Raw genomic sequence first — 21,636 nt, forward strand, 5'->3', positions numbered from 1 at the left:
ACACGCAGTTAAGTATCCACTTTTCTGCCATTCATGGGGGAAGGGAGTCAAGTATTCTTTCCTCTGGGAATGGCTTCCTACCTGGAGTAGAAGACCCAGCAGCTCCTTAAAAAAAGAAGAAAAGAAAAGAAAAAGAAAAGGCTAAAAACTTTCTCCATATCCCCAGCCCCTTGCTTCCCGCACAAGCCTTCCATCCCCTAGTAGCCTCCGGGGAGGCAGGCCAAGGGAACAAGCTCACTCTGCGCTCACGGGTCTCCCTCTCCCCTCCGGAGGCTGGGAGCACGGAGCCCACAGAAGCCCCCGCATCCCTGCTTCTCCTGTTGGAGGCGGAGCGCAGCGTCCTCTCCCGAGCAGCAGCCGCGGCCCTCAATTGGAATTCTGTCCCCAAAAGGGGGCCGGAAAAGGAGGAGAGAAGGAGGGATGGAAGCCGGCAGCGAGAAGCCGCGGCCAGGGTCCCAGACATCCATCCCCCAGGAAGAAGCTAAGCGTGTAGGCTGCTAGGAAGCTGCACCGCGGCGCCCCACCGCACTGCATCAGCGTGGCTGTGCTGACATTCCCCCCATGCTTAACACGGGGCATTATGCGCTGGTTAACAGGCTCCGAGCTGCTCAGCGACTTGTTTTAAGCATTTTCTCCCTCGCTCTCGCTTTTAATCTTGTCTCTAGTGGCGTGTGTAGGGGGGAGGACTTTATTTCCATTGGCTAAGCGCTCCCTTCCCACCCACATCCCTTCCACATCACCTTGGTGTCTCCCTAAATAAAACCAGCCCTCCTTATCGCCTGGAAAAAATCAGGAGCTAGAGTTTGAATGGGTTTTATATAAACACTCACCCCTGTCAGCGTGCGGCCAGGCTCTCAGGATAAACTCCCAGTGTCTAGCCTGATGCTTGCCAGGCAATCTCTGCCTTGAACGCCAAGGTTTAAGCAGAATTCAGAGGACTGGGAACTCTTCCCTGAGATTTGATCAACCTGAAGCCAGTTGCGGAACTGCACAGGGTCCCGATGGACCTGAAGGAGAGCCCCAGCGAGGGCAGCCTGCAACCTTCCAGCATCCAGATCTTTGCCAACACCTCCACTCTCCATGGCATCCGCCACATCTTCGTGTATGGGCCGCTGACCATCCGGCGTGTGCTTTGGGCAGTGGCCTTCGTGGGTTCCCTGGGCCTGCTGCTGGTTGAAAGCTCTGAGCGGGTGTCCTACTACTTCTCCTATCAGCACGTTACCAAGGTGGATGAGGTGGTGGCTCAGAGCCTGGTCTTCCCAGCTGTGACCCTCTGCAACCTCAATGGCTTCCGGTTCTCCAGGCTTACCACCAATGATCTGTACCACGCTGGAGAGTTGCTGGCCCTACTGGATGTCAACTTGCAGATTCCTGACCCGCATCTGGCGGACCCCACAGTTCTGGAGGCCCTGAGACAGAAGGCCAACTTCAAACACTACAAACCCAAGCAGTTCAGCATGCTGGAGTTCCTGCACCGGGTAGGCCACGACCTGAAGGATATGATGCTCTATTGCAAGTTCAAGGGGCAGGAGTGTGGACATCAAGACTTCACTACCGTGAGTACTTGGTTTTCAGTTCGTTCTTGTGCTTACTCTTCGGTAGAAGTGGCGCGCCGGTGGCCTTCTGTCTGACTTGGGGTCTCTGCCGTGCAGGAGAGAGGCCAGAGACCCAGCTGAAGGCCAAAGGGTAGTTGGTGAGAGGTTGTTGGATCTGTTTGTAGATAAGGTTACCTGCCAGGTGAGTACTGCGGTCCTTTCAGATTGGAGACCTACAGGGGGCTTGCTGTTGGGATGTGCTGAGTTGGGCTTACTCCCAGTCAGAGGAAAAAGGCCTGGACTGTCCATTGTCCAGGGTGCTTGATGTCCGAGCCGTGTGACGGGAACAGCTTGTCATTGGTGAGACGGCATCCTCTCCTCTCTCTTTCTCTATCCCCTCTCCCTTTCTCCTTCTCTCTCTATGCTCGGAAGTGGCATCAGGCTCTGCATCCTGTGGGCTGGGCTGGAGCTAAAGCTGTCACAGGAGGGGGTGTGGGGCCCCAGACAGCCTGAATGACTCCCGTGGCTGTGGGAGCTCACTAAGCAGGTGATGCTGCAGAGGTGTGGAAGGCTCTCTCCGTCCTTTCCTTGCCTGAATTGTGTGGAGAGGAGAGGACTCCCAGAGGGTCCATCTGGTCCTCCTGCAGGCAGGGCAAAGCCGTGAGCTGTCCATGGTGCTGGGGCAGAGAGGCCAGTCAGGGTAGAGGTTCCTATAGAGGGTGGGCAGAGATGACAGATGCGGCGAGGAGGTCCCGGAGACTGGCTTGTCTGTCTGGGAGCCTGAGCTTGAAACACGAAGGCTCGTTTTCTCTGTGTACAATTGCTTCCCAACGTGGGTGCCGGAGGAGAGTGTGGGGAGGGGGGCGAGCAGCTGTGGGATTGGAAAGTCTGGAAGGGGAGTGTGGAGCTGAGAAAAGAGGATGTGGCTCACGTTCTGGATGAGTTTGCCAGAGGGGACTGAGAGGGAAAGATAGATCTGTCACCCTTAGAGTCCTTAGCCCAATTTGTGGGCTGATAGGCATAACTTGGTGTAACAGGTCAGACAGTAGCTGCCAACTCTTTCACACTGCCAGGCAAGTCTGGGGGATCAGGAACTGTGGGGTCCTCCTGCAGCCCAGCATGTCTGCTTTCCCCTACAGCTTCCTGGGGCAGGGGAAGGAGTCTTGAGCCAAAATGCAGTGACAAGTTAAGGATGGCAAGCACAGCCGTCATCAAGGGAACTGGACTGTGTCGTCAGCGTTTGTCTGGGGTGCTCTGCCTCATTAAGACATTCCCTCCCTTTCCCATAGTGCAGCCCTTCCCACCCCCTTGCAGAGTCACCTGCCTCTTGCTCTGAGGTTCTCTTTATGTTCCAGCCCTGCTCTGCCTTCAGCCTCTGCACTTGCTGTTGGCTGTCTCTCATTCTGGAAGCGCCCAGAGTGCCAGGGGCATTGCTTCTCACAGCCTGTGTGCTAGAGCTGTTTCCTGGGGGAGCCGTTTTGTATTATTATCCCTTTTAAACATTCCAAGGAAGAGCACAGCCAAACTGACAGCAGCGTTTGCTAAAGATGAAGCCTGTCTGAGTCGGAGAAGGAAGCGGCCAGCCCTTCTTAAAGGAGCAAAGAGGATCCTAAAATATGTCATGCACAAATGATGTCTGAGGGGCCTTGGGGAGGGATGGGGAAAATGCCTCATTCTTGGAGGCTGAAACCATCACTGTGTTCCAGCCCATGCTTTCTAGTGCCTGGCAACGCTCAGTCTCATTGCTGTACTGTGAAGCTTGAACGTGCATTCAGCTCTTCCTCTGTCTGCCTGCACACACATGGTACCCATAGACAACAGATGCAGGGTGCCTCAGGGAAGCTGTCCTGGGCAGCAGACCCTGGGATGAGTCTTTAAGCATTCTCAAAAGCATCCTCATGATGGCATGGCTGACTGGTAGCTATGCTCATGCCCAAGTTCTGTTTAGAATCTCAGGCTGCTTGTTTGTATTTGGCCCATCATTTGAATTGCTGGTATCCCAAGCCACCCAAAGTCAGGTCTTAAATCCTTACCTAAGCTCCTGACCCTCTGAAACATTGAAGCTGCCTGCAGACAAGGTGACTCCCTGGTTAGTGGCATACATTAACTGTCAGTCTCAGCAAATCCTTGACTCTTCTGTTTGAGTGCCCATCTTTGGATTGCCCCCCTCCTCGTGTATAACATCTCTAAGCGCTGAAGAGAGGGAGCCCGTTGGTGTTCTCTTCTGCCTGCTCAGGGATGTCAGAATGGCACCCATGCTAGGTGTTTGATCGGAAGCTGGTCTTCACCAATGGGTGACAATGGGCACCTATGCCAGTCTCTGTTGGGGGTAATATGTTAGGGGGAACATGTTCAAGACCCCTCTGACACACCTTTGTGCTCTTTGGAACTTGGGTATAGGCAAGCTTTTCTGGGGCTCCCACATCAGCAGTGAGCCTACTTAGTTAGCTGTTGGAGAAGCCTGTTCCCCAGTCCCCTCTCTCATTCTGGGAAGGCCACCCCTCTCCAGTGGGCTTTCTTACAAGTACTGCTGGGGGTTGTGACACACTGGGTGACTTCTTTCTCTAAGCACCATGCCCGACTTATTAGAGAATTTAAGTGTTGGGGATGCTCTTTTTCTGAATTTGATTTTTCTATAAAGCCCAGAGCATCATCTCCAGGGCAAATGCTGTAGCACATGCTCCCTTATTCCAAGTTCTTAGCTGGTGTGCAATGAAGTGTGTAATACCCTTTAATTAGTGAATGAGCTGTGATTCTAGCAGAGTGAGAGAAGGTTGTTCGTGGAGACTCAAAGTCCCCAGGAAGCCAGGTGTGGAATGCTGAGTGCCAAGTAAGCAGGCATGCTCCCTGGCTATGCAGATAAACCCTGAGCCCTCTCCCTGGAACAGTCTGACTTTAGAGAGGTCTGTGGATTTTCTTAATGGTAAACCATAAGAAAGATTTGATTCTGGGTCTTCTACGCAGAGGAGGTGGCCCCAGTGACCCAGAGTAGAAAGGGGACGATGTGGTAGTTGATGGGGGTTGTGACTCTGTGATCTGAGTCCAAGGCCAATGTGGTAGGCATGGGTTTGAAGCCCTGCACCATCCTTGTTTCTTTGTTCCCTTGCATGCTCTCTAGATGGGCACGCACTCACCTAACCTTGGCCATCTAACCCATAGTATTGTTGGAAGAAAAAGCGTATGAGGAAGTCGTAGTTTTGCCAGCTGCATACCCGTGGGCTGGGGTTCTTAGCGGTGTTTGTAACAGGGCTTTTGTTGTCCCGCCTGCCCCCACTGTTTTCAGGAGTCAGATGGATGAGGAATTGCTGCAACGACGAGGGCAGGGAGGTGGGAGGGCCACTCCTTTCTGTGGTGGAAACTTATCCTCCAGAGAGGGAGCTGCTCAAGTGGAGGATGTCCTGTCAGAGCCTGGATCTGACTACAGCTGCCGGGCGAATGCCCATCATTTTCGATTAGCATGCAGCAGGGCCTTATGTCTTCTCTTTGCTTAGTCACATTGGGGTTCACCTGTGTTCAGGTCCAGGAATGGGAATGACCGATCCCTTTTCACACTTAACCTGTCCATCATTGGGAGGTATTATTTATGTTTTCAATGTGAGATTTCTCAGGAAAGGCTTGGCTTTCTTTCCCCTACTGAATGGATCTTACTACCCTACAGCCATGCAACATTGTAGAAATGGTGGTGGTGGAGGCTGAGGAAGGTTGCGTCTTTAGGATTCTTTGACGAGGCCACATAGGTCTCTAACCAACCTAGTCTAATCATACTTCACTACACAGAAATATGCACGAGGGGGTGTGGGCTTTGAGAAACAATCTGAGCTAGACGTCTAACTCTGTGGTGGTGGGAACTCTAGCATTAGTTTGCTTAGCTCTAGTTTTCCCATCTCTGAAGTAGGACCGGTAACTCCCAAGACTCAGCTGGAGGTGGAGCTTGCTCCGCATGGGACCCGCAGGGACTGCTAGCTGAACTTGAGCTGGAGTCTGGATCTCAGAACTCACTCTACAGCGGCGTCAGAGCACAGGCACCTGCTGTGTTGTCTCTGTTTCCAGGGCTCCTCTTCTTGCTTGGTACCCTGAACTTGTCTCATACGCACTGGCTGGGCTTCCATGTTTTGCCTCCAGGAAGCACACCCTGGCTTTGGTGGAGTTTGCTCTGGACCACGTGTAGAGTAGCTTTGCTTGCTGTGCTCCATGTTTTGATCTGTATGGTTATCCCTTTGTCTATCAAACAGGGCCTATGGCACACCAACAATCCAAGGAGACCAAGTCTGTACAATCACAGCCCACCTCTACCCCAGTCAGCCTGGGGCTAGTCTCAGAACAGATTCTGCAAATATTGTGTCAAGTAAAGGGTCTCACAATCCCGCCAATACCAGGCATATCCTCACTGGTTTAGCTGCTATCTATACCTGAATTTACCCATAGTCCCTGTTTGTGGGCCCTCCTTACTCTATATCTTTTGTACTCTACCTGGTTGTATCTTTCAATGCTGTGTTACCTTCAGAATCCAGTTTGGACGTAACTGCGGCCTTCTCCCTCCACAGTGCCACCATCTAATTTCCCCCTTCCTCATCTTCGTTCTAAGAATCACATACTCTACCTGCCTTGGTACAGACACGGCATGATGCTTTCCTTCTGGGAGAAGCATGAAGTGTTGATGCTAAAAGGGACCTTGGAGATAAATGAATTCAATTCCTAAGCTTTTAAATCACTGATAGCTTTTAAATTTGTTTTCAATTTGATTAAAAATGTAGATGCTATGATGTGAACATGATGCTATGTATTCATGTATATATTATTTACATGTCTAAATAGTTTTATTAAGCAACTTAGTACATGCATTACCTTGCATATTTATCTTCTGTATCGGTGTGTGTATGTAGGTTGAGAACACATGAAATCTAAAATCTCTCTTACTTTCAAGTATATGGCATAGTGTTATTAACTGTATCCACAGCGTCAGTAAGTATCTTGAACTTACTTCTCCTGGAATGCCATGTCCTTTGATCTCCAGTCTTCCTACTTGACCATTCCAGCCTCTGGTCGTCATCATCTTGCTTGGTGTCTTTGAATTTTGTCTCTTTAAGAGATTCCACACATGGAGCTAGAGAGATGGTTCACTGGCTTAGAGCACTGGATGATCTTCCAGAGGACCCAGGTTCTATTTCTAGCAGCTGCATGGTGTCTCCAGAGGATCTGATGGATTCATCCGGCCTCCATGGGTACCAGGCACACATGTAGTGGTATACAAGCACACATCCAGGTAAAACACTAATACACATTTAAAAAAAGTAGAATGATCAGGAGTTGTAGGTCATCCTCAAATACACATTGACTTCGAGGCCAATCTTGGCTACATGTGACAACTCTTCCGCTCGGTGTTTTCATTCATCTACACATTCTGAAGACCCACGGCTTCTTAGCAGGCATCTCGCAAAATGTATCCTTCAAGTCTGTATTCAGTAGGCAGACAGCCGCAGACGAAAGGCTAATGTGGACTAGAATACACATCTTTCAGCCCCTCTCTTCCATACATGTATCTGGAATTTTGTTTGAACTGATGGAGTGAGTACTTATTATTACTCTTATTCTCCATGGTTTTAAAAACAATCCACAGCCACTGAAGAAAAATTGACAATCAAGAGAAATAAGGGGGAGGAAGGAATAGAAATTACCACTTGCAATGTTCTAGTATTTTTGAGGATATTTCCTTTCAGCCACATGATTTGTATGAATGTGTGTTTCTCTGGGCTGGTATCACAGCTTCTGTGGATATGGTACAACGTGTACTGTGTGATATGTGCCCAATCAATGTCAGTGTCCTATATTTTAATGTCACGGTGAACTTCAATTACTCTCCTTTGATGGCAATGTATTGCTATTATCATGCATTTTATGGCGTGCTATCTTGGTCCCACTGTTACTAAATGTTTGCTGGCCTAGACTGGAGACCTCTTCTTGCACACCGAGTCAGAGTTCCTGAATGAAACCCACCCTGATCCTCAGTGAGGCCCAGTTACGCTGCCCTTATACAGCTGTCTGCACTGCAGGCCTCAGCCCACAGGTGTAAGCCCTGGGTCTCTGCCACCTGTGCAGTCTGGACTTTACATCAAAATGATCTAACGTAGCAATAATGCAAATTAGATGATCTCACATATCCCTAGGAGGCTTAGCACCTGTGAGCCTTTGGCGTGCCCTGGAGAGCAAGCTGGGCTGTGCTGGCCATGAGGTTTCTGTGATGCCCACCTCCGGTTCTAGCTTTCCGGTTTGGAGATTGGTAGATTGTGGACTGTCTGGAGGTAAAGCTCTGGGGGCATGTTGCATCTTTTCTGTTGTGCCGATGGGATAAGGCTGTGATTTGAGCTGTTAGGGTGACTCATACGGATGCCTTGGAGAGAAAAGCTGCACAGCTCTGATCTAATGCCCAGTAACTTGCTGGGCGGATGTGTAGATCTCTGCCTCCTTCCTTGGGAATTTTTCTATCTTCAGAGCTGTTGATAAAAGAGGAGTCTGGGCTCCTGCCCTGTAAATGTGAGGACTCAAGTTCAAATCTCTAGAATCTACAGAAAAACCCAGGTGGACATGGGGGCCTGTTTTGTAATCCTAGCACCCAGTAGACTAGCAGAGAATCTCTAGAGCAAATTGACCAACTCAACTAGTCTTATTGTGAGCTCTGGGCTCAATTGTAAGATCCTGACTCAATAAATAAGATGTAGAAAGATAACGAAAAGCTCCCAACATATTGGCCTCCATATGCATTCACATCTGTGTACAAGCACACCTGCACACACATACACAAATATACACGCAAACACATATGCATGCATGGATACACAACACACAAACACATATGAAAGAGAGAACATGCACACTAGCAAAGAGCTTGTTTGCTTAGAAAACATTCCTGTCTTCTAGTTCTACAGAAAATCTTTTCCTCAATAAAGACTCAAGTTCTAAAATACTTTTTATAAACCAAATCTACTTTGCTGCTAATCTCCATAGGAGGAGCTGAGATAGGATCCTCCCCCACTACCACCACCCCATATCCAAAACCCACTTCCTCAAAGAACAAATTGGTAGCTTTTAGCATCAAGCTTGCCGCTGGAGGCGGAGCTTCTTAGAGCAGTTCACGCTTCCAGGCAGCAAGCTTCTCATTCCTTTCAAAGGACCGAAAGCCTGATGCTCAAGTCTGGCTTTGTGTTTTCTCAATTTGTATGCTCGTGGTTGAAGGAGTCAGGTTGAAATATCAAATGTGGGCAGTCAGGACATCTGACCTGTGCTCTATCATAAATAACCTGGAACTAGCGGGCTGTGTGGCTCCTGCAAATTTGAAGTTTCATATATCACACCCTTCCATGCATTTCTCTTCAAACTAACCCTTATAGGCTTGGTTTCTGGTAGCCAGACAGCAGCTGCGGCCAACAAGCAGACATACACCACACTGACTATGTGGTAAATCTGAAATCTCTGGGAGAAACCCATGTACGAAGACAGGCTTTGCCAAGGGACATCCCCTAAGGCATTATTCTCTGATACTAAAGTACCTTTCCTTCCCATAGCATTTCCTTTTCTAGGGCTTTAGGCATACTCTGTGAAGGTTTACTCAATGGTTGTTGAAATGAGTGCTGGGAGAAATTAAGCATGCAGCAGAGAAAGAATGTATTTGACCACCACTGATGGATAATGAGCCTCTGTGAGCCCCACGTTCCCCATAAGTAGAATGAGTGGGCTGAACTAGGTGCTTTCCAGGGACAACTCCTTGTCCTGCGTTTGTTTTACTAAAACTAAAACCCCCCCTTACACCGAGACTGGGGGGGGGGGACCCTGATGTTACTTTTCAACCTAGTGCGCTTAGCTATTGATTGGTTTGCTTTTATTTAAATCTATGCAGTAAAAGCAGAAGCACACAGGTGCACAGGGCGGCTGTAGTAGGAGTGAGGGGGCACCAAACTATACTCTCAGAATCCCATCCAGGAGGCCTGTGTGTCTGACTCTAGGTCCTCCATCTAACTAAGTTTTTGTTCCTTACTAGCACAGCAGGTGTGGACCTGGATCTGCTCTGGGTCTTACAGGTATGGACTGGCATTATCTTGTGTAAGTGGTCCACAGAGATTCCCTAGAAGGCTATTATAGGCAGAGTAGCATATTATAGCGCAGACCACTGTGCCTTTTTTTGGGTGGCTTACTATAAGCCTCCCCGCCACCTGGGGGCAGACTGTGGTCAGTGATGATGTGAAGAGTACAAAATGCCTAGTCACAGGTATCTCGCCCCTCTGCAGTCCAATGGTGTAAATCATCCTCTACACTTCCTGTGGGGTCAGGCTGAACATCTAGGCTTAATTTCACCTTTCCCCATCCTGTTTTGCTCTCTACTTCAGGGTTTTTTGGGTTTTTTTTGTTTTTTGTTTTTTTTTTTTCTGAGAATACTTGTCAGTAATTCACCTGTTTAAGACCTCATCTCTGGCTCTGCCAGGGAACCTATAACCAAGTGTCCCTTACTTTGTCCTCCTTCGTTTGTTTGGTAACATAGAGATTAATCTCAGCTATGGCTTACAAAGGAAGATGCCCACACTAAGCATCCTCCAAATCTCAGGCTTTCGAGATCCGCGTCTTCAACATGGAACTTATGATGGTTTCCAAAAACCATCATTCAGACCTCAACCAAGCATCTCTGGAGTTGGGCTTCACTGTCCCAGGCTCTGCTGGTTTGCTCCTCTTTGGGGCGGGGGAGGGTTTTCCCAGTAACAGCCCTTCCTACGGAGCCGAGCTGTCTCTGCTCTGCCAGCTGCTGTCTATCCGTAAGCTGTTTTTATTCTAGTGCACATCTTCCTTTGCCCCCAAGTTATCATTTTCCAGATCCCATGGTTCCCCTTGAGAGCCCCCTCCCAGCATTTCCTGACGCATCTCCTTGAATGTGCCTCCACCTGGCTTCAAGGAGGAGGCTATCGCCTTTGATACTGGCAGTGGGTTGAGCCCGTCTATGAAGTGGGAGGTGGTGAGTTATGGAGGCTGAGCAGGGTGATGCTACTCATATATCACAGAAGCCATGAGTGATGGAGGAGTGTATCTAAGGACTCTTACTGTTCAGGCTCAAATGGGAGGCTGGTGACTCAAGGGCAATGTGATTGCTGTCTCCAAACACTTAGAAAACAATCACAGAAAATGGAAACAGGACCTTCTCGGAGAGAGGCCAGGGGGCAGAGCTCGAGCTGCTGGATGGAGGGTGGGAGTTCAGAGAACTGGTTATCACCTTATTGGAAAGACTTATCCCGGGAATCTAGAGCACCTTAACTCTGCCCTTTCTCTGCCCCTTAGGTCTACCAAAGCTAAGGGATCACCTCTAGGAAGGAATTGATGTCCGGTAAAGGATTAGATTAATGACCTCTGATGTTACTTCCCACTGGGAGAATGTTTGATTTCTTTCTTTCCTGAATAGATAGCTGAGGTTGGGGGGTAAGAGCCTTTGATGGAGGGCATTGGAAAGGGGTGCTGATGAGTGCAACTGGCAAGCCAAATTACAGATCCACCCACTGCCCGGTACCATGAAGCTTTGAAGCTAAATACCTCTGATATGGATGCCAGGAAGAAGAATGGTGCCTTTCGAGATAAAAGAGTGGATTCATCCAGGGAGAACACGGGAAGAGTGGGGTGCTGGAAGCCAGCCACGGTAGTGGCAGTTAATGGTCTGGCCATTCCGAAATGTGTATGTGGGGCGTATTGAGAGGCAGGTCTTGGAGTTTGTCATAGATTCTGGGTGCTAGTTCCAACCCCACTGAGGAAGGTTTGGGTCTAGTTTCACAGTGAGGGCTGAGACAACTTGGAAGGTTTTGGCTTAGGTGCAATCCTGGGGTTAGGACTGAGAAACATCCTCAGCCTTAGCATCCAGGAAGGAGACTAGGCTACAAGGAGAATGCCCTGCCCAGGCACTGGTGACAGACAACCAGCAAGTGTCAGAGAGACAAGTGGCTCTGGCACCTGAAACAACAGCAAAACAGGGTATTGTTGCCTCTAGTCACATTAACAGTGGGCAGAGTCAGGCATGTGAGTGTTCAGAGATATAGATGTGACTTTGCATGAATTATTTAGCCCTTTCAGGCCTCTATTTCCTCGTCTATTAAATAATAGCATCTCAATACTGGCGCTTCACAAGCATGTTTATAGTGACCAGATGAAATAAATAAGGCTCATATTAGCTCATATTATGTACAGAATATCTGCTTTAATGATTTTGCTTACTGGGTCTCATGCAGCCTCTACCGCTCCTGTGTATCTGACTGTGATCTTGTACTCATTGTTCTCCTGCCTCTACCTACAAAGCGTTGGGATAAAAAAACAAACAAACAAACAAACAAACAAACAAAAACGCGTGGCACCAGTCCCCGTATATGAGGTGCTAGGAATGGGACCCAGGCTGTTCTGCATGCTAGGCAAGTATTCTACCAACTGGGCCACATCCTCAGGCCTGATGCTGTTAATTTTATTATTCCTGAGATAAATGGGTGATACTGACAGGAGATCCGGGGACGGAAGGATTTGCTTTTAAATCCATATTGACAATGTAGCATTAGGAGGGTCTCAAGAGAGGGTGGGGAGTGAGGCTGGGAACAAGCCAGGCACCTACCCGCAGCTGCAGTTGAACACAAACAAGCTAATGTACACACGTAGACCATGCCAAAGCTGAATTCCCTCCAATGGTCCAGCTCTGTGTAGCTTATAAAATCTACTAGTACTTTCTGAGTGTTCCAGACACTTGTGTCAGCAGTGGATGCAGTCAAAGCTCATCTAGTTTCCCCAGCAGCCCTATGGAACACAGGGCTCTGTTAGGTTTGTTCCGTGAGGGCAGAAACGAAGAGAAAACTGTCCTGTACATAGACAGAAATGTGTGGAAGTGGGAGCTGAGTAGTCTCGCTCCAGATGCCCTATGCTCTGAAAGAATCTAGCTTGCTTCTTTACCTTGGTTGTGTCAGGTTGTGCTCCTGGGCCGGGTGTTCTCCTTGCCAGCCTAGCCTTCTTCCAAGCTCCTAGAGCTGAGGAACTTTTTATCACTCTAAACCCAAGAATTGTGTCTAAGTCATAAACTCCCCAGTCTCTCCAGTCCTCAGTCAGCGTCCAAAACTGTGGATCATGGGTCCACATGGGTTCACATACGTGAGGGTCATGAACAGTTGAGTAACAGTAAAAGACTCTGAACGTACAATGACCAAACTTTAATTTCAAATAAAAAATGTGTAACGAAACGGGGGGGGGGGGGTTCTGGAAGTAGTCGCTGGTGTTACATTCCACAGCTTCAGTGCAGGCGTGGTTCAGCATGCACAGCCTGTGCACACCGCCACCATGCTGTGCAGAGCCAGTGAACTCTGCTCCAGATACCCGTGCTTGGATTCCAGACTGTACCGTGAACTGTATATACGGAGTCTCAGCTCTTACAGAAATGCGATAGTTTAAATATAGAAAGCCATGACTCTTACTATTTCCCTACCGTGATTCCTCAGCATGTAAGTGTCAAATTCGTCTATCTTTAGATTCCATTGTGTTAGAATGTCTGATGTTAAAAGTTGCTGTTTTGAATTGCTAACTCGAGTTTCATTAAAAAAAATCATTAAATGAATTTTGGCTTTGGATTAGGATGGGATTTCCAACAACTTCTGAAATGACCTTAAACTTCTGCTGTGTTTTGCTACACATTCCAGCAAAGTAGTAGTCTCAGTGTTGATGATTATAAAGTCAAAATATCATCCATCAACTCTGAAAAACGTTGAAAGTGCTGTGTCCCACAATATCAAATATTCAGTTAAGATTTAACTCTATCTGTAAAAATAAACAAATGGAAACATCTCATTAGTATGCAAATTTCCATGCATTTTTAACAAATGGAAAATTACATGCACACCAAGAACTTGATATTTCTTTTTTTATGATTATGAGTGTTTGCCTGTATGTATGTCTGTTGGTGTACCACATCCATGTAGTAACCATGGAGGAAAGAGTGGGCATTGGGTCCCCTGGAAATGGACTGACAGATGGCTGTGAGCAGGTATGTGGGAATTGAACTTAGGTCCTCTAGAAGAACAGTTGTTACTCTTAACCACTGAGCCATCTCTCTAGACTTTAAATAATTGTTTTAAAATTCATTTCCTTATCATATTTGTGAATGAATGTTTGACGAGCGTACCTGTTTTTTCATACCTGTGCATCTTGACTTGGGCAAAACATTCTAGGGTGGCAAGAGTGGAGAAAGGTTAAGGAGCGCTGCCTCATGAGCTGCTGCTTGGTCCTCACAGCAAGTTCCGCCAACAACGGAAGACGCCCCCACTGTGTCTGTTTCACAGCCGAATACAGGCGAAGCTCAGAAAGGTTCAATGACAGGGTGAAGGCCTCTCAGACCGAAGGAAGCATGGAGGATCAGAACTCATGTTCCATGACTGCTTCTGAGGTTCCTCTGGAAAGGCACTGGGCTTCCTTGGCTTTCTGTGCCGCGGCGAGTGAAGGCAAGACGGCTCGCCAGCAGGTCTTCAGAACAGGGGCCAAGAACTTAGAATTTAGACTCAAAGTTCTCTGCTTTCCAGTGTCCACCTTGCTTCGGCATCTGGCATTGGAAGTAGCTGGAACTGAAGCCAAGGAAGGGACAGAGTCTGAGGGGTGCCCCAGCTGCGGGGCTCAGTCACCCAGTGAGCCACCTGGTTCTCACAGCACCCCTTGCTCTTGGGTAGGTTAATGGGGGAGACTGAGGCAGCCTTAGTGTTCTGGGGCTGAGACCCCATGAGAGGTGTGGGCTTGGGCTTGCAAGATAGCATCCCAGCTTTCCATGACCATTGTCTGGCTCTGACTCCAGCCTTGAGCGAAAGAGAGAGAGAAAGAGAGAGAGAGAGAGAGAGAGAGAGAGAGAGAGAGAGAGAGAGAGAGAGAGAGAGAGAGAGAGAGAGAGAAACATCCATAATCAGGAGATGCTGCTTCTGAAAGGAGCCAGGCCCAGCTTTTCCTCTGATGAATGTGTAGGTCGCCAGAGGTGAGGTGGATGTATGGCTTCTCGTGCTGTTCCCGGGAACACAGCTGGGAGCTATGCATCCACTCTGCAGACTGCACTTCCCCCTTTCAGGGCAAGATAGGAACGGAATCCTGGAGTAGTAATGTTTGCACATCACAAGCCCCAGAGTTCTGGGAGCTGGGCACAGGCCTGTGTTGGTTCTGACCTTCCACCTGCTCTGCTCTGTGTGTGGGCTTTTGATCTTTCCTATCCAGGATTGCACAGGGAAGGCCAAGCAGTTCCTCTGCCTCTCCTGCAGTGACTTGATTTTAAATGTCCAGTCCGAGTGTGTTCAAATGGCCATATTTTCAGATGGCAGAGAGGCCCTAGAGTGACACTAACAGTTCATAAAAATATTTGAGTAACCTTAGGATTCAATGTTATGATTGCATATTACATGGGTGAACTTAGGCAAGTGATTTAATTAGAGTATGTGAAGAATGAAACTATCTGAACGCTATGGCATAATTGAGCTTAACCTGCAGGAGTTTCTTCTTGCTCTTTTCTCGCTTGCCGTCTCCACCTACACAAAGACTCTGCCTCCTAATACAGAACTGTGCATTCCCCTCTCTTCTTTGCTATTTTTTTTTGATCCAGGGAGTTTCTCTTGGGATGTTTTGCCTTTGTTCCCTTGTGGTCTCTTTCTGTCCCTGGCCATGTGGTTGAAGCTCCTCTCTCTGGAGCAGAAATGGTCCAGTAGGGAATCTAGCATGCCCACTGCCTTCGTTTCTTTTGTAACACTGTGACTGTGATAAACTATTCTGACAAGAGCTGTGTCAGGGAGAAGGAGCTTATTTTCATTCACAGTTCAAGGGTGTGCCCCATTCTGGCAGGAAGATCAAGGCAATGGGAGCTTGAAACAGCTCATCACATGACAAGGGGTGAATGAGTGCTTGCTGCTGCTCCCTTCTCTTCCTCCATTTGTGCCATCAGGATGCCAGCCAGGGAATGGTGCCACCCATGGTGGGCATGTCTTCTCACCTCAATGAACATAATCAAGATAACTCCTACAGGCCACAGGCATTGCCTCTCTTTCAAGGAACTCTTGAGTTCTGTCAAGTTGATTAGTATTGACCGTCATACCCATAATGGAACTTAAGGCCTCCAGATTCTCACTTTCTCCCTTACAGCCCAGCCCCGAGTGATGCCCACCCCTCTTTTCTCAGAAAGGGTGGCAGATAATTGATGGAAGAGACATAACTCCAGAGGGGACAAGCAACTGTGTCTTCCAAAGTTTGGGCCAAGGCTGCCTTCCTGCCTTCCTGGAAGGATGGCGTTTCTAGAAGAACACCTTCTGTCCCCTGGGCCTGCTAGCTATTTCAGGGACATTTTAAGTGGCCATTAACAAAATGTTGAATTATGGCTGCAAACCTCTGGGAGTCAAGTGACATTCACATGAATCACGAGTGAGAGCTGAGCAGTCAAGGCTGCCACAATGGGCCGGGATTAAACAAACAGGGGCCGTTGTTCTTCCCAGAGCACAGAGGCAAGAAGGTCACTCCTTAGACCCAATAAAGCAGGACACTTTAGGACACATGTCTGCTACTGCAAGGCAGACATTCTCTTTGGTTTTCAGAGAGAAACATAACAACTTTATCTATGGAAAAATTAGCAATAATAAGGATGTACAAGGGCTCTCCCAACCAATCTCAAAGCTGTACATTGCCTGATGCATTGAATCATTGGCTCAGGGAGCATCTGATGTCCTGGGCATTGTGCTAGGCTCAGGAGAAACTGAAATGAATAATACCCTGTGTGGGGGAATTCCAGGAGCTCTCCACTGGGTGAGGGAGGCTGAGCAGTAAACAAACACAGGAATTTACACTGAGTAACCAAAAGCTACAGAGGGTCCAGTTGTAACATAGCTCTTAAACTCTCAATGGGGAACTGTTACATGATTTCTTTTCTCCTTGTATTTCCTCCTTTTACAAACTCTTGTAACACCTGCCATCATGAACATCGCAACACTCCTATGGAGGATTGCCACCTGCCTTTTACCCAAGAGTCTCAGTGGTGGTGCAATCAAGCCCTTCATGGCTAAAACATCCCCCTCTGGGACCCTCACCATAGCCAGCTGTCAAAGGCCTTTCTTGTGTCACCTAGATTTTCATGACCTTAGCATGTTTTGCAATTCAGGGTCACCGGTTTTGTGTAGTGATCTTTAGCTTGGGTGCTTCGATGTTTCCTCTGGCTTAGACCCCAGGTTAAGATTGTATTCGCTTTTGTTCATTTGTGGTACTAGGAAGTGAGGCCATGGTCTGACACACGGCTGTGTGTTGATTAACACCCCCAGCCTCTCTGGTTAGGTATCTAGGGCTGAGATTTCAGGGGACTGAGTACTTTTACATCCTGTCTGGGGTCATAGACCTTTGATTTGTCCCAAACCTGATAGTGTGAACTTTGGATCAGGAGATGCCACGACACACAGAAAACTTCATTTTCTTCTCTTCCCCTCCCTGTTTCATCCTCTATCAACTTTTCTTGTCTGGATTTTTATGTTGATCCCCACCAGATGCTGGCCTTCTGGTACCACCACCCCATGTGTGTTTGTTAGTTGGCTTTCTGAAATAAAAGTGATTTTTCCTCCCTTTCTGTTCATTTCTTTCTATCAGCATAGACTTTTTTTTTTTTTTTGGTTTATCGAGACAGAGTTTCCCTGTAGTTTCTAGAGCCTGTCCTGGAACTAGCTCTGTAGACCAGGCTGGCCTCAAACTCAGAGATCCGCCTGCCTCTGCCTCCCGAGTGCTGGGATTAAAGGCGTGCGCCACCACTGCCTGGCTCAGCATAGACTCTTAAACTTCTATTTTATCCACAGGCACACTCTGTTTACATAATTACTTATTTGGAAACATGTTTCCTCATATTTTGAAAGCCCTTTCCACTGACCCCTGTGTCCTTCTGCCATTTCCCAGAGTTCTCTGAACATTGAGTTTCTGGCCCAGCTCTTGGTCTGGGTTCATCTTTCTCATTCTTCACTCTGTGATTAGACATTATCAGCAAATTCAGGCTCTGGTCAGCAGGGGATGCTGTTTAGAACCAGGAGCTGGGAGCCAGGTGTGTTCATGGCTGTCTAGGGTGTTCCTGTTCCTGGGAGCCAGGTGGCAGAGCTAGGCTATTCATATCTCACTTAATACAGCTGTTTATTTTTAAATCAGTGATATAAAGTATATAATCCCAGGTATTAGAGTCCTCATAAAGGTGTAAACTTTAGGAGCACCCCCCAAAGAGACCCTTTATCCATCAACAATCACTTCGCTTCCTCAGTTTTCTACAAATCCATCCTTCTAGCCCCAGGTAAATATTAATCTTTTTTTCTGCAACAAAAATTTGCCATCCAATAGAATGTTGCCTGGGATTATCTATGTTGCAGTTAGTGTCAGTATATTACTTCCTTTAAATACTAAATATTATTCTACTCGAAGACTGCATTGCATCTTATTTTGCCAGCCGTCAGTTAACATACACTTGAATTGTTTACCTTTTTATTGTTGTGAATAATAATGAGAGTCCTCCATGAAATAATGTTGTCTTTCAGACCAGTTGTTATACCCAGTTATTCCACATCCTGAGTCTGCCTGATTCTTCTTTGGAGTGTCACTTGCCATGCTTCTCCTTGCTCTGGATGTCTTCCAGCAAAGGAGTTAGTTTTCAGAACTTAACTGGATTCAGTTAAATGTTTATTGCAAGAGAGGACCTCAAATAACACTACAAACTTGTGACCCCCACCAGACAGGAATCATGTCCCTCAGGGGATTGTCCCACTCTTAGACATGCAAGCGCTGATCACCTATCTAAGGGAGAGACTGCTGGGTCACCCATCCACACACCATCTCTCTGCATCTGGGAGATGATTCTGCGTGACTTCCTGTTCACGGTCCATTTGCTCTAATATCGGAAACCAGAGTCGACGCTCACATTGGTGATTACAAAATAGTGATTTCCGATTCTGTCCTTCCCACTCTTATTAGCTGACATTTTTTCCTAAGGGAGAGCTCCCCCTCATCAGCTGGATCGAACACAGCTGCTCCAAAAGAAACCCTTTTCTTGCCCTTTGAAGTACCAGTTTCCGTGAGGCAGAGTCGCTGGTCTTGGGGTGATGACTCCTTCCCAGCACAGAAGAGGGAAGGTATGCACTAGAGGGAGTTGAACAATGGCTGGGAAGTGAGCTTGGGTGGTAGGAGAGTGAGAGATCATTAGGGCACCACTTTGCTGTACCCATGGCAACCACAGAATCCATGCTATCCCAAAGCTGGGCTCTCTGTCTCTCACTCATGGATCCCCCTTAGGGACCTGGCATGGCTGCACAAGATAAGGCAGTAAGGGCGGTGGAGCACGGCTGTCACCACACAGAACACATGGCCCAAGACAGATCCGAAAGTGTTAAGTTCGTCAACTACAAAGATTCTAATTTTAATTTTATAAAATAGCATTTGTTATTGTGTGTGTATACATACATGCATGTGTGAGAATGTGTGTGTGCAACGGTGCACATGTGGAGGTCAGAGGACAACTTGAGGGATTCAAGTCTCTCTTTTTACCATGTGGGGACCAGGAACCAAACTCAGGTTTTCAGGCTTGGCAGCAAGCGCCTTGACCTGCTGAGCCATTTTCCTGTCCCAAAGACCCTAATTTAACTTGTCCCTTCCTATCCTCTCACCCACACCAAGTATCTCTCCCTGATATGGTACAATGCTTGTGTTACTTTTCGGTGTCCCTGGTAAACTCATTCAGCAAGCCTCCTTGGAAGGACCAGAAGAGGCAAGTGGCAAAGGATGCTCCCCCTTGTGAAATCTATCTAACTCAATTGCCGCCGTGAATGGTACTGAATGGGAGGAACTTAGTGTGCCCTCATTACATGTTGACAGGATTTAAAGCACTGTGCACACGTGTTTGAGAGCACAGCACTGTGTCCTCCCAGTGCCCAGCGGATGCTGCTCTCACCCCTCTCTTCTTATTTCTCAGGACTCGGTGCAGTTGATAAAAAGAATTGCCTAGTCCTCCTACCCATTTTGTCACCCTAGGGGCTGCATGAAGGCCTTTACCTAGGACAGGCTGGAGGACGACAGACAACTGGGCACTACCACACTCTCCAGCTCCCAGCCTGGCTTTCCCTGGTAATTTGATAATTCAATAACTGACTGCTTTTGAGTCTGGATGCGAGTGTTTCTGGTGCAAAGAGCATCCAAAGATATGAGTCCCTTCCAGGTTCCTGTGGTTAGACATTAACTCTAGGTGATAGTGGTATTAGGAGGCAGAGTCTTTGAAAAATAATTAAGCCTGGTGGTGGTGCCCTCTGTAGTAGGGTAAGTGCCCTTTTAAGGAGGCCCAAGAGAGACCCTTGCCACTTCACATAGGGGTGCAGCTAGAAAGCACCCCCACCCAGCACTGACTCTGCCGTCCCTTTGATCTTGAACTTCTCAGTCCTCAGAACCATGAGAATATGTTTCTCCTGTTTTTAAGTCACTCAGTGTGCAGCATTTTACTAATGTAGCCTGAAGGGACTAAGGTAGGAGTGAAGTGGGCTGTCACTCACACAGGGAGTGAGTTGAGGAAGGTACCCAGTGAGAATGGGCACCGCTCTGCCCAGGAACCTCAACATAACACTGTGACTCTTCTTTGCATTTTTTTTTACTGCATAGCCCCCAAACAGAGTCTCCTTTCCACCCCTGCCTCTACCCTGCCTGCATATGGTCACTAATTATCATGCATGCTAATGAAAGCACGGAATTAACAATGGCCAAGGCTAATGATGCTTTCAGTGGGTGAATTTAAAGTTGCTTTCCCGGGAAAATACAACTCAGTTTATTTGGTAGGAAAATGCTTGTCAACCGAAAGGCACATGCTGGCCTAGGTCCCCTCTGTGGGGGAGCAAGCATACACCTACAGTGAGCAGTCACAACCTGCCGTTATTCATTCATTGTTGTGTTCATTCGTTTTCTCTTTTTGAGGGCCTGATTCACCCATGATGGATAGGGCGTATCCCATACATTTGGCGGCATCTCATATGTTCACAGGAATATGGATATATGAACAAATACTTCTCATTGGAGTGATTGTGTGGCAGTTGTCTGGTACATGCGTCAGAAGGAGTATTGCATGAGGAGAGTAAGCCATGTCAAATGGGACTATTAGGATGACTGTGTGAATAAGGTGCATATTAGCTTATCCTCCAAGAGAAGTGGACTATTTAAAGATATATTAATGTGTGTGTGTTTGTGGGAGGGTGAGTCCAGTGCCCACAGAGACCAGAAGAGCTTATCCCTTGGAGCTTCCATCCCAGGCAGTTGTGAGATGCCTGACACGGGTGCTGGGATCTGAACTTGGGTCCTGTGCAAGAGCAGCATGTACTTAGCATAACTGCTAAGCCAGTAGTGGAATTTTAATGGGTAAAGGGGGGTGGGGAGAACATCCCAGAGCCAGGGACGCGTGTCAGTAAAGGCATGAAACAGGTTGACCTGGGGCGTGCAGAATGCAAGTAATGAATGTGTGGGGAGAGGAAGAAGCAGAAGACTCTGCAGGGTTAGGGCAGACACGGGCAGTGAGGGACCCTTGGTTGAACGAGTATCACAGGCAATGGGAGCTATGGAGAGCTCATCATGACACAGACAGTTTACTTTAATTGGAGTAGTGATTGATGCTCTTCTGCTTAAGAATGGCGGAGATAAGGAAGATGTTGCAAAGGTGCAGTTTGTATCTGGTTGTTCTTCTGTAATATTTACCATTATTTTAAAAAGATCAGCTTTTGCTTTATCGTTGGCCTCTTAATCATATCTTTTTGGGGTGGGCACTGCGATGTAACTTGCTGTAGGATGCAGGCGATGCTTCAGACAAAGAAATACTTCCACCATCACACACTATAAGAATTCAAGTTTAGAGGGAAGGAAAGGAAATGCATCTTCTGTGATGTCCAACCTTGGCTGTATGTTATAATCACTTGGGGAGCTGTAAAAACACAAGACACAGAAAAAAAAAAAAAGCAAGCAGAACGGAGATTGGATTGCCACCAGAGGTGACTGAGCTGAAGTCTCGCCATTGAGGTGTCCATTAGTAGTGGAACTGTTAAAATGTGGTCTGTAT

The 21,636-nt window shown here is 47.6% G+C and overlaps 1 protein-coding gene across 1 annotated transcript in view; it reads left to right on the plus strand.

Annotated features, from left to right (window-relative positions):
- The first annotated feature begins 1,001 nt into the window (after window positions 1-1,001).
- Window positions 1,002-21,636, plus strand: part of Asic2 (acid sensing ion channel subunit 2) — a 1,088,892-nt gene continuing 1,068,257 nt past the window's right edge. Inside the window, exon 1 of the mRNA XM_038327507.1 lies at window positions 1,002-1,556. Within this exon, the coding sequence (XP_038183435.1) occupies window positions 1,002-1,556 (555 nt within the window). The remainder of the gene's footprint in view (window positions 1,557-21,636) is intronic.

Source organism: Arvicola amphibius, chromosome 4, assembly GCF_903992535.2.
Source record: "Arvicola amphibius chromosome 4, mArvAmp1.2, whole genome shotgun sequence".
Classification (NCBI taxonomy): Eukaryota; Metazoa; Chordata; class Mammalia; order Rodentia; family Cricetidae; genus Arvicola; species Arvicola amphibius.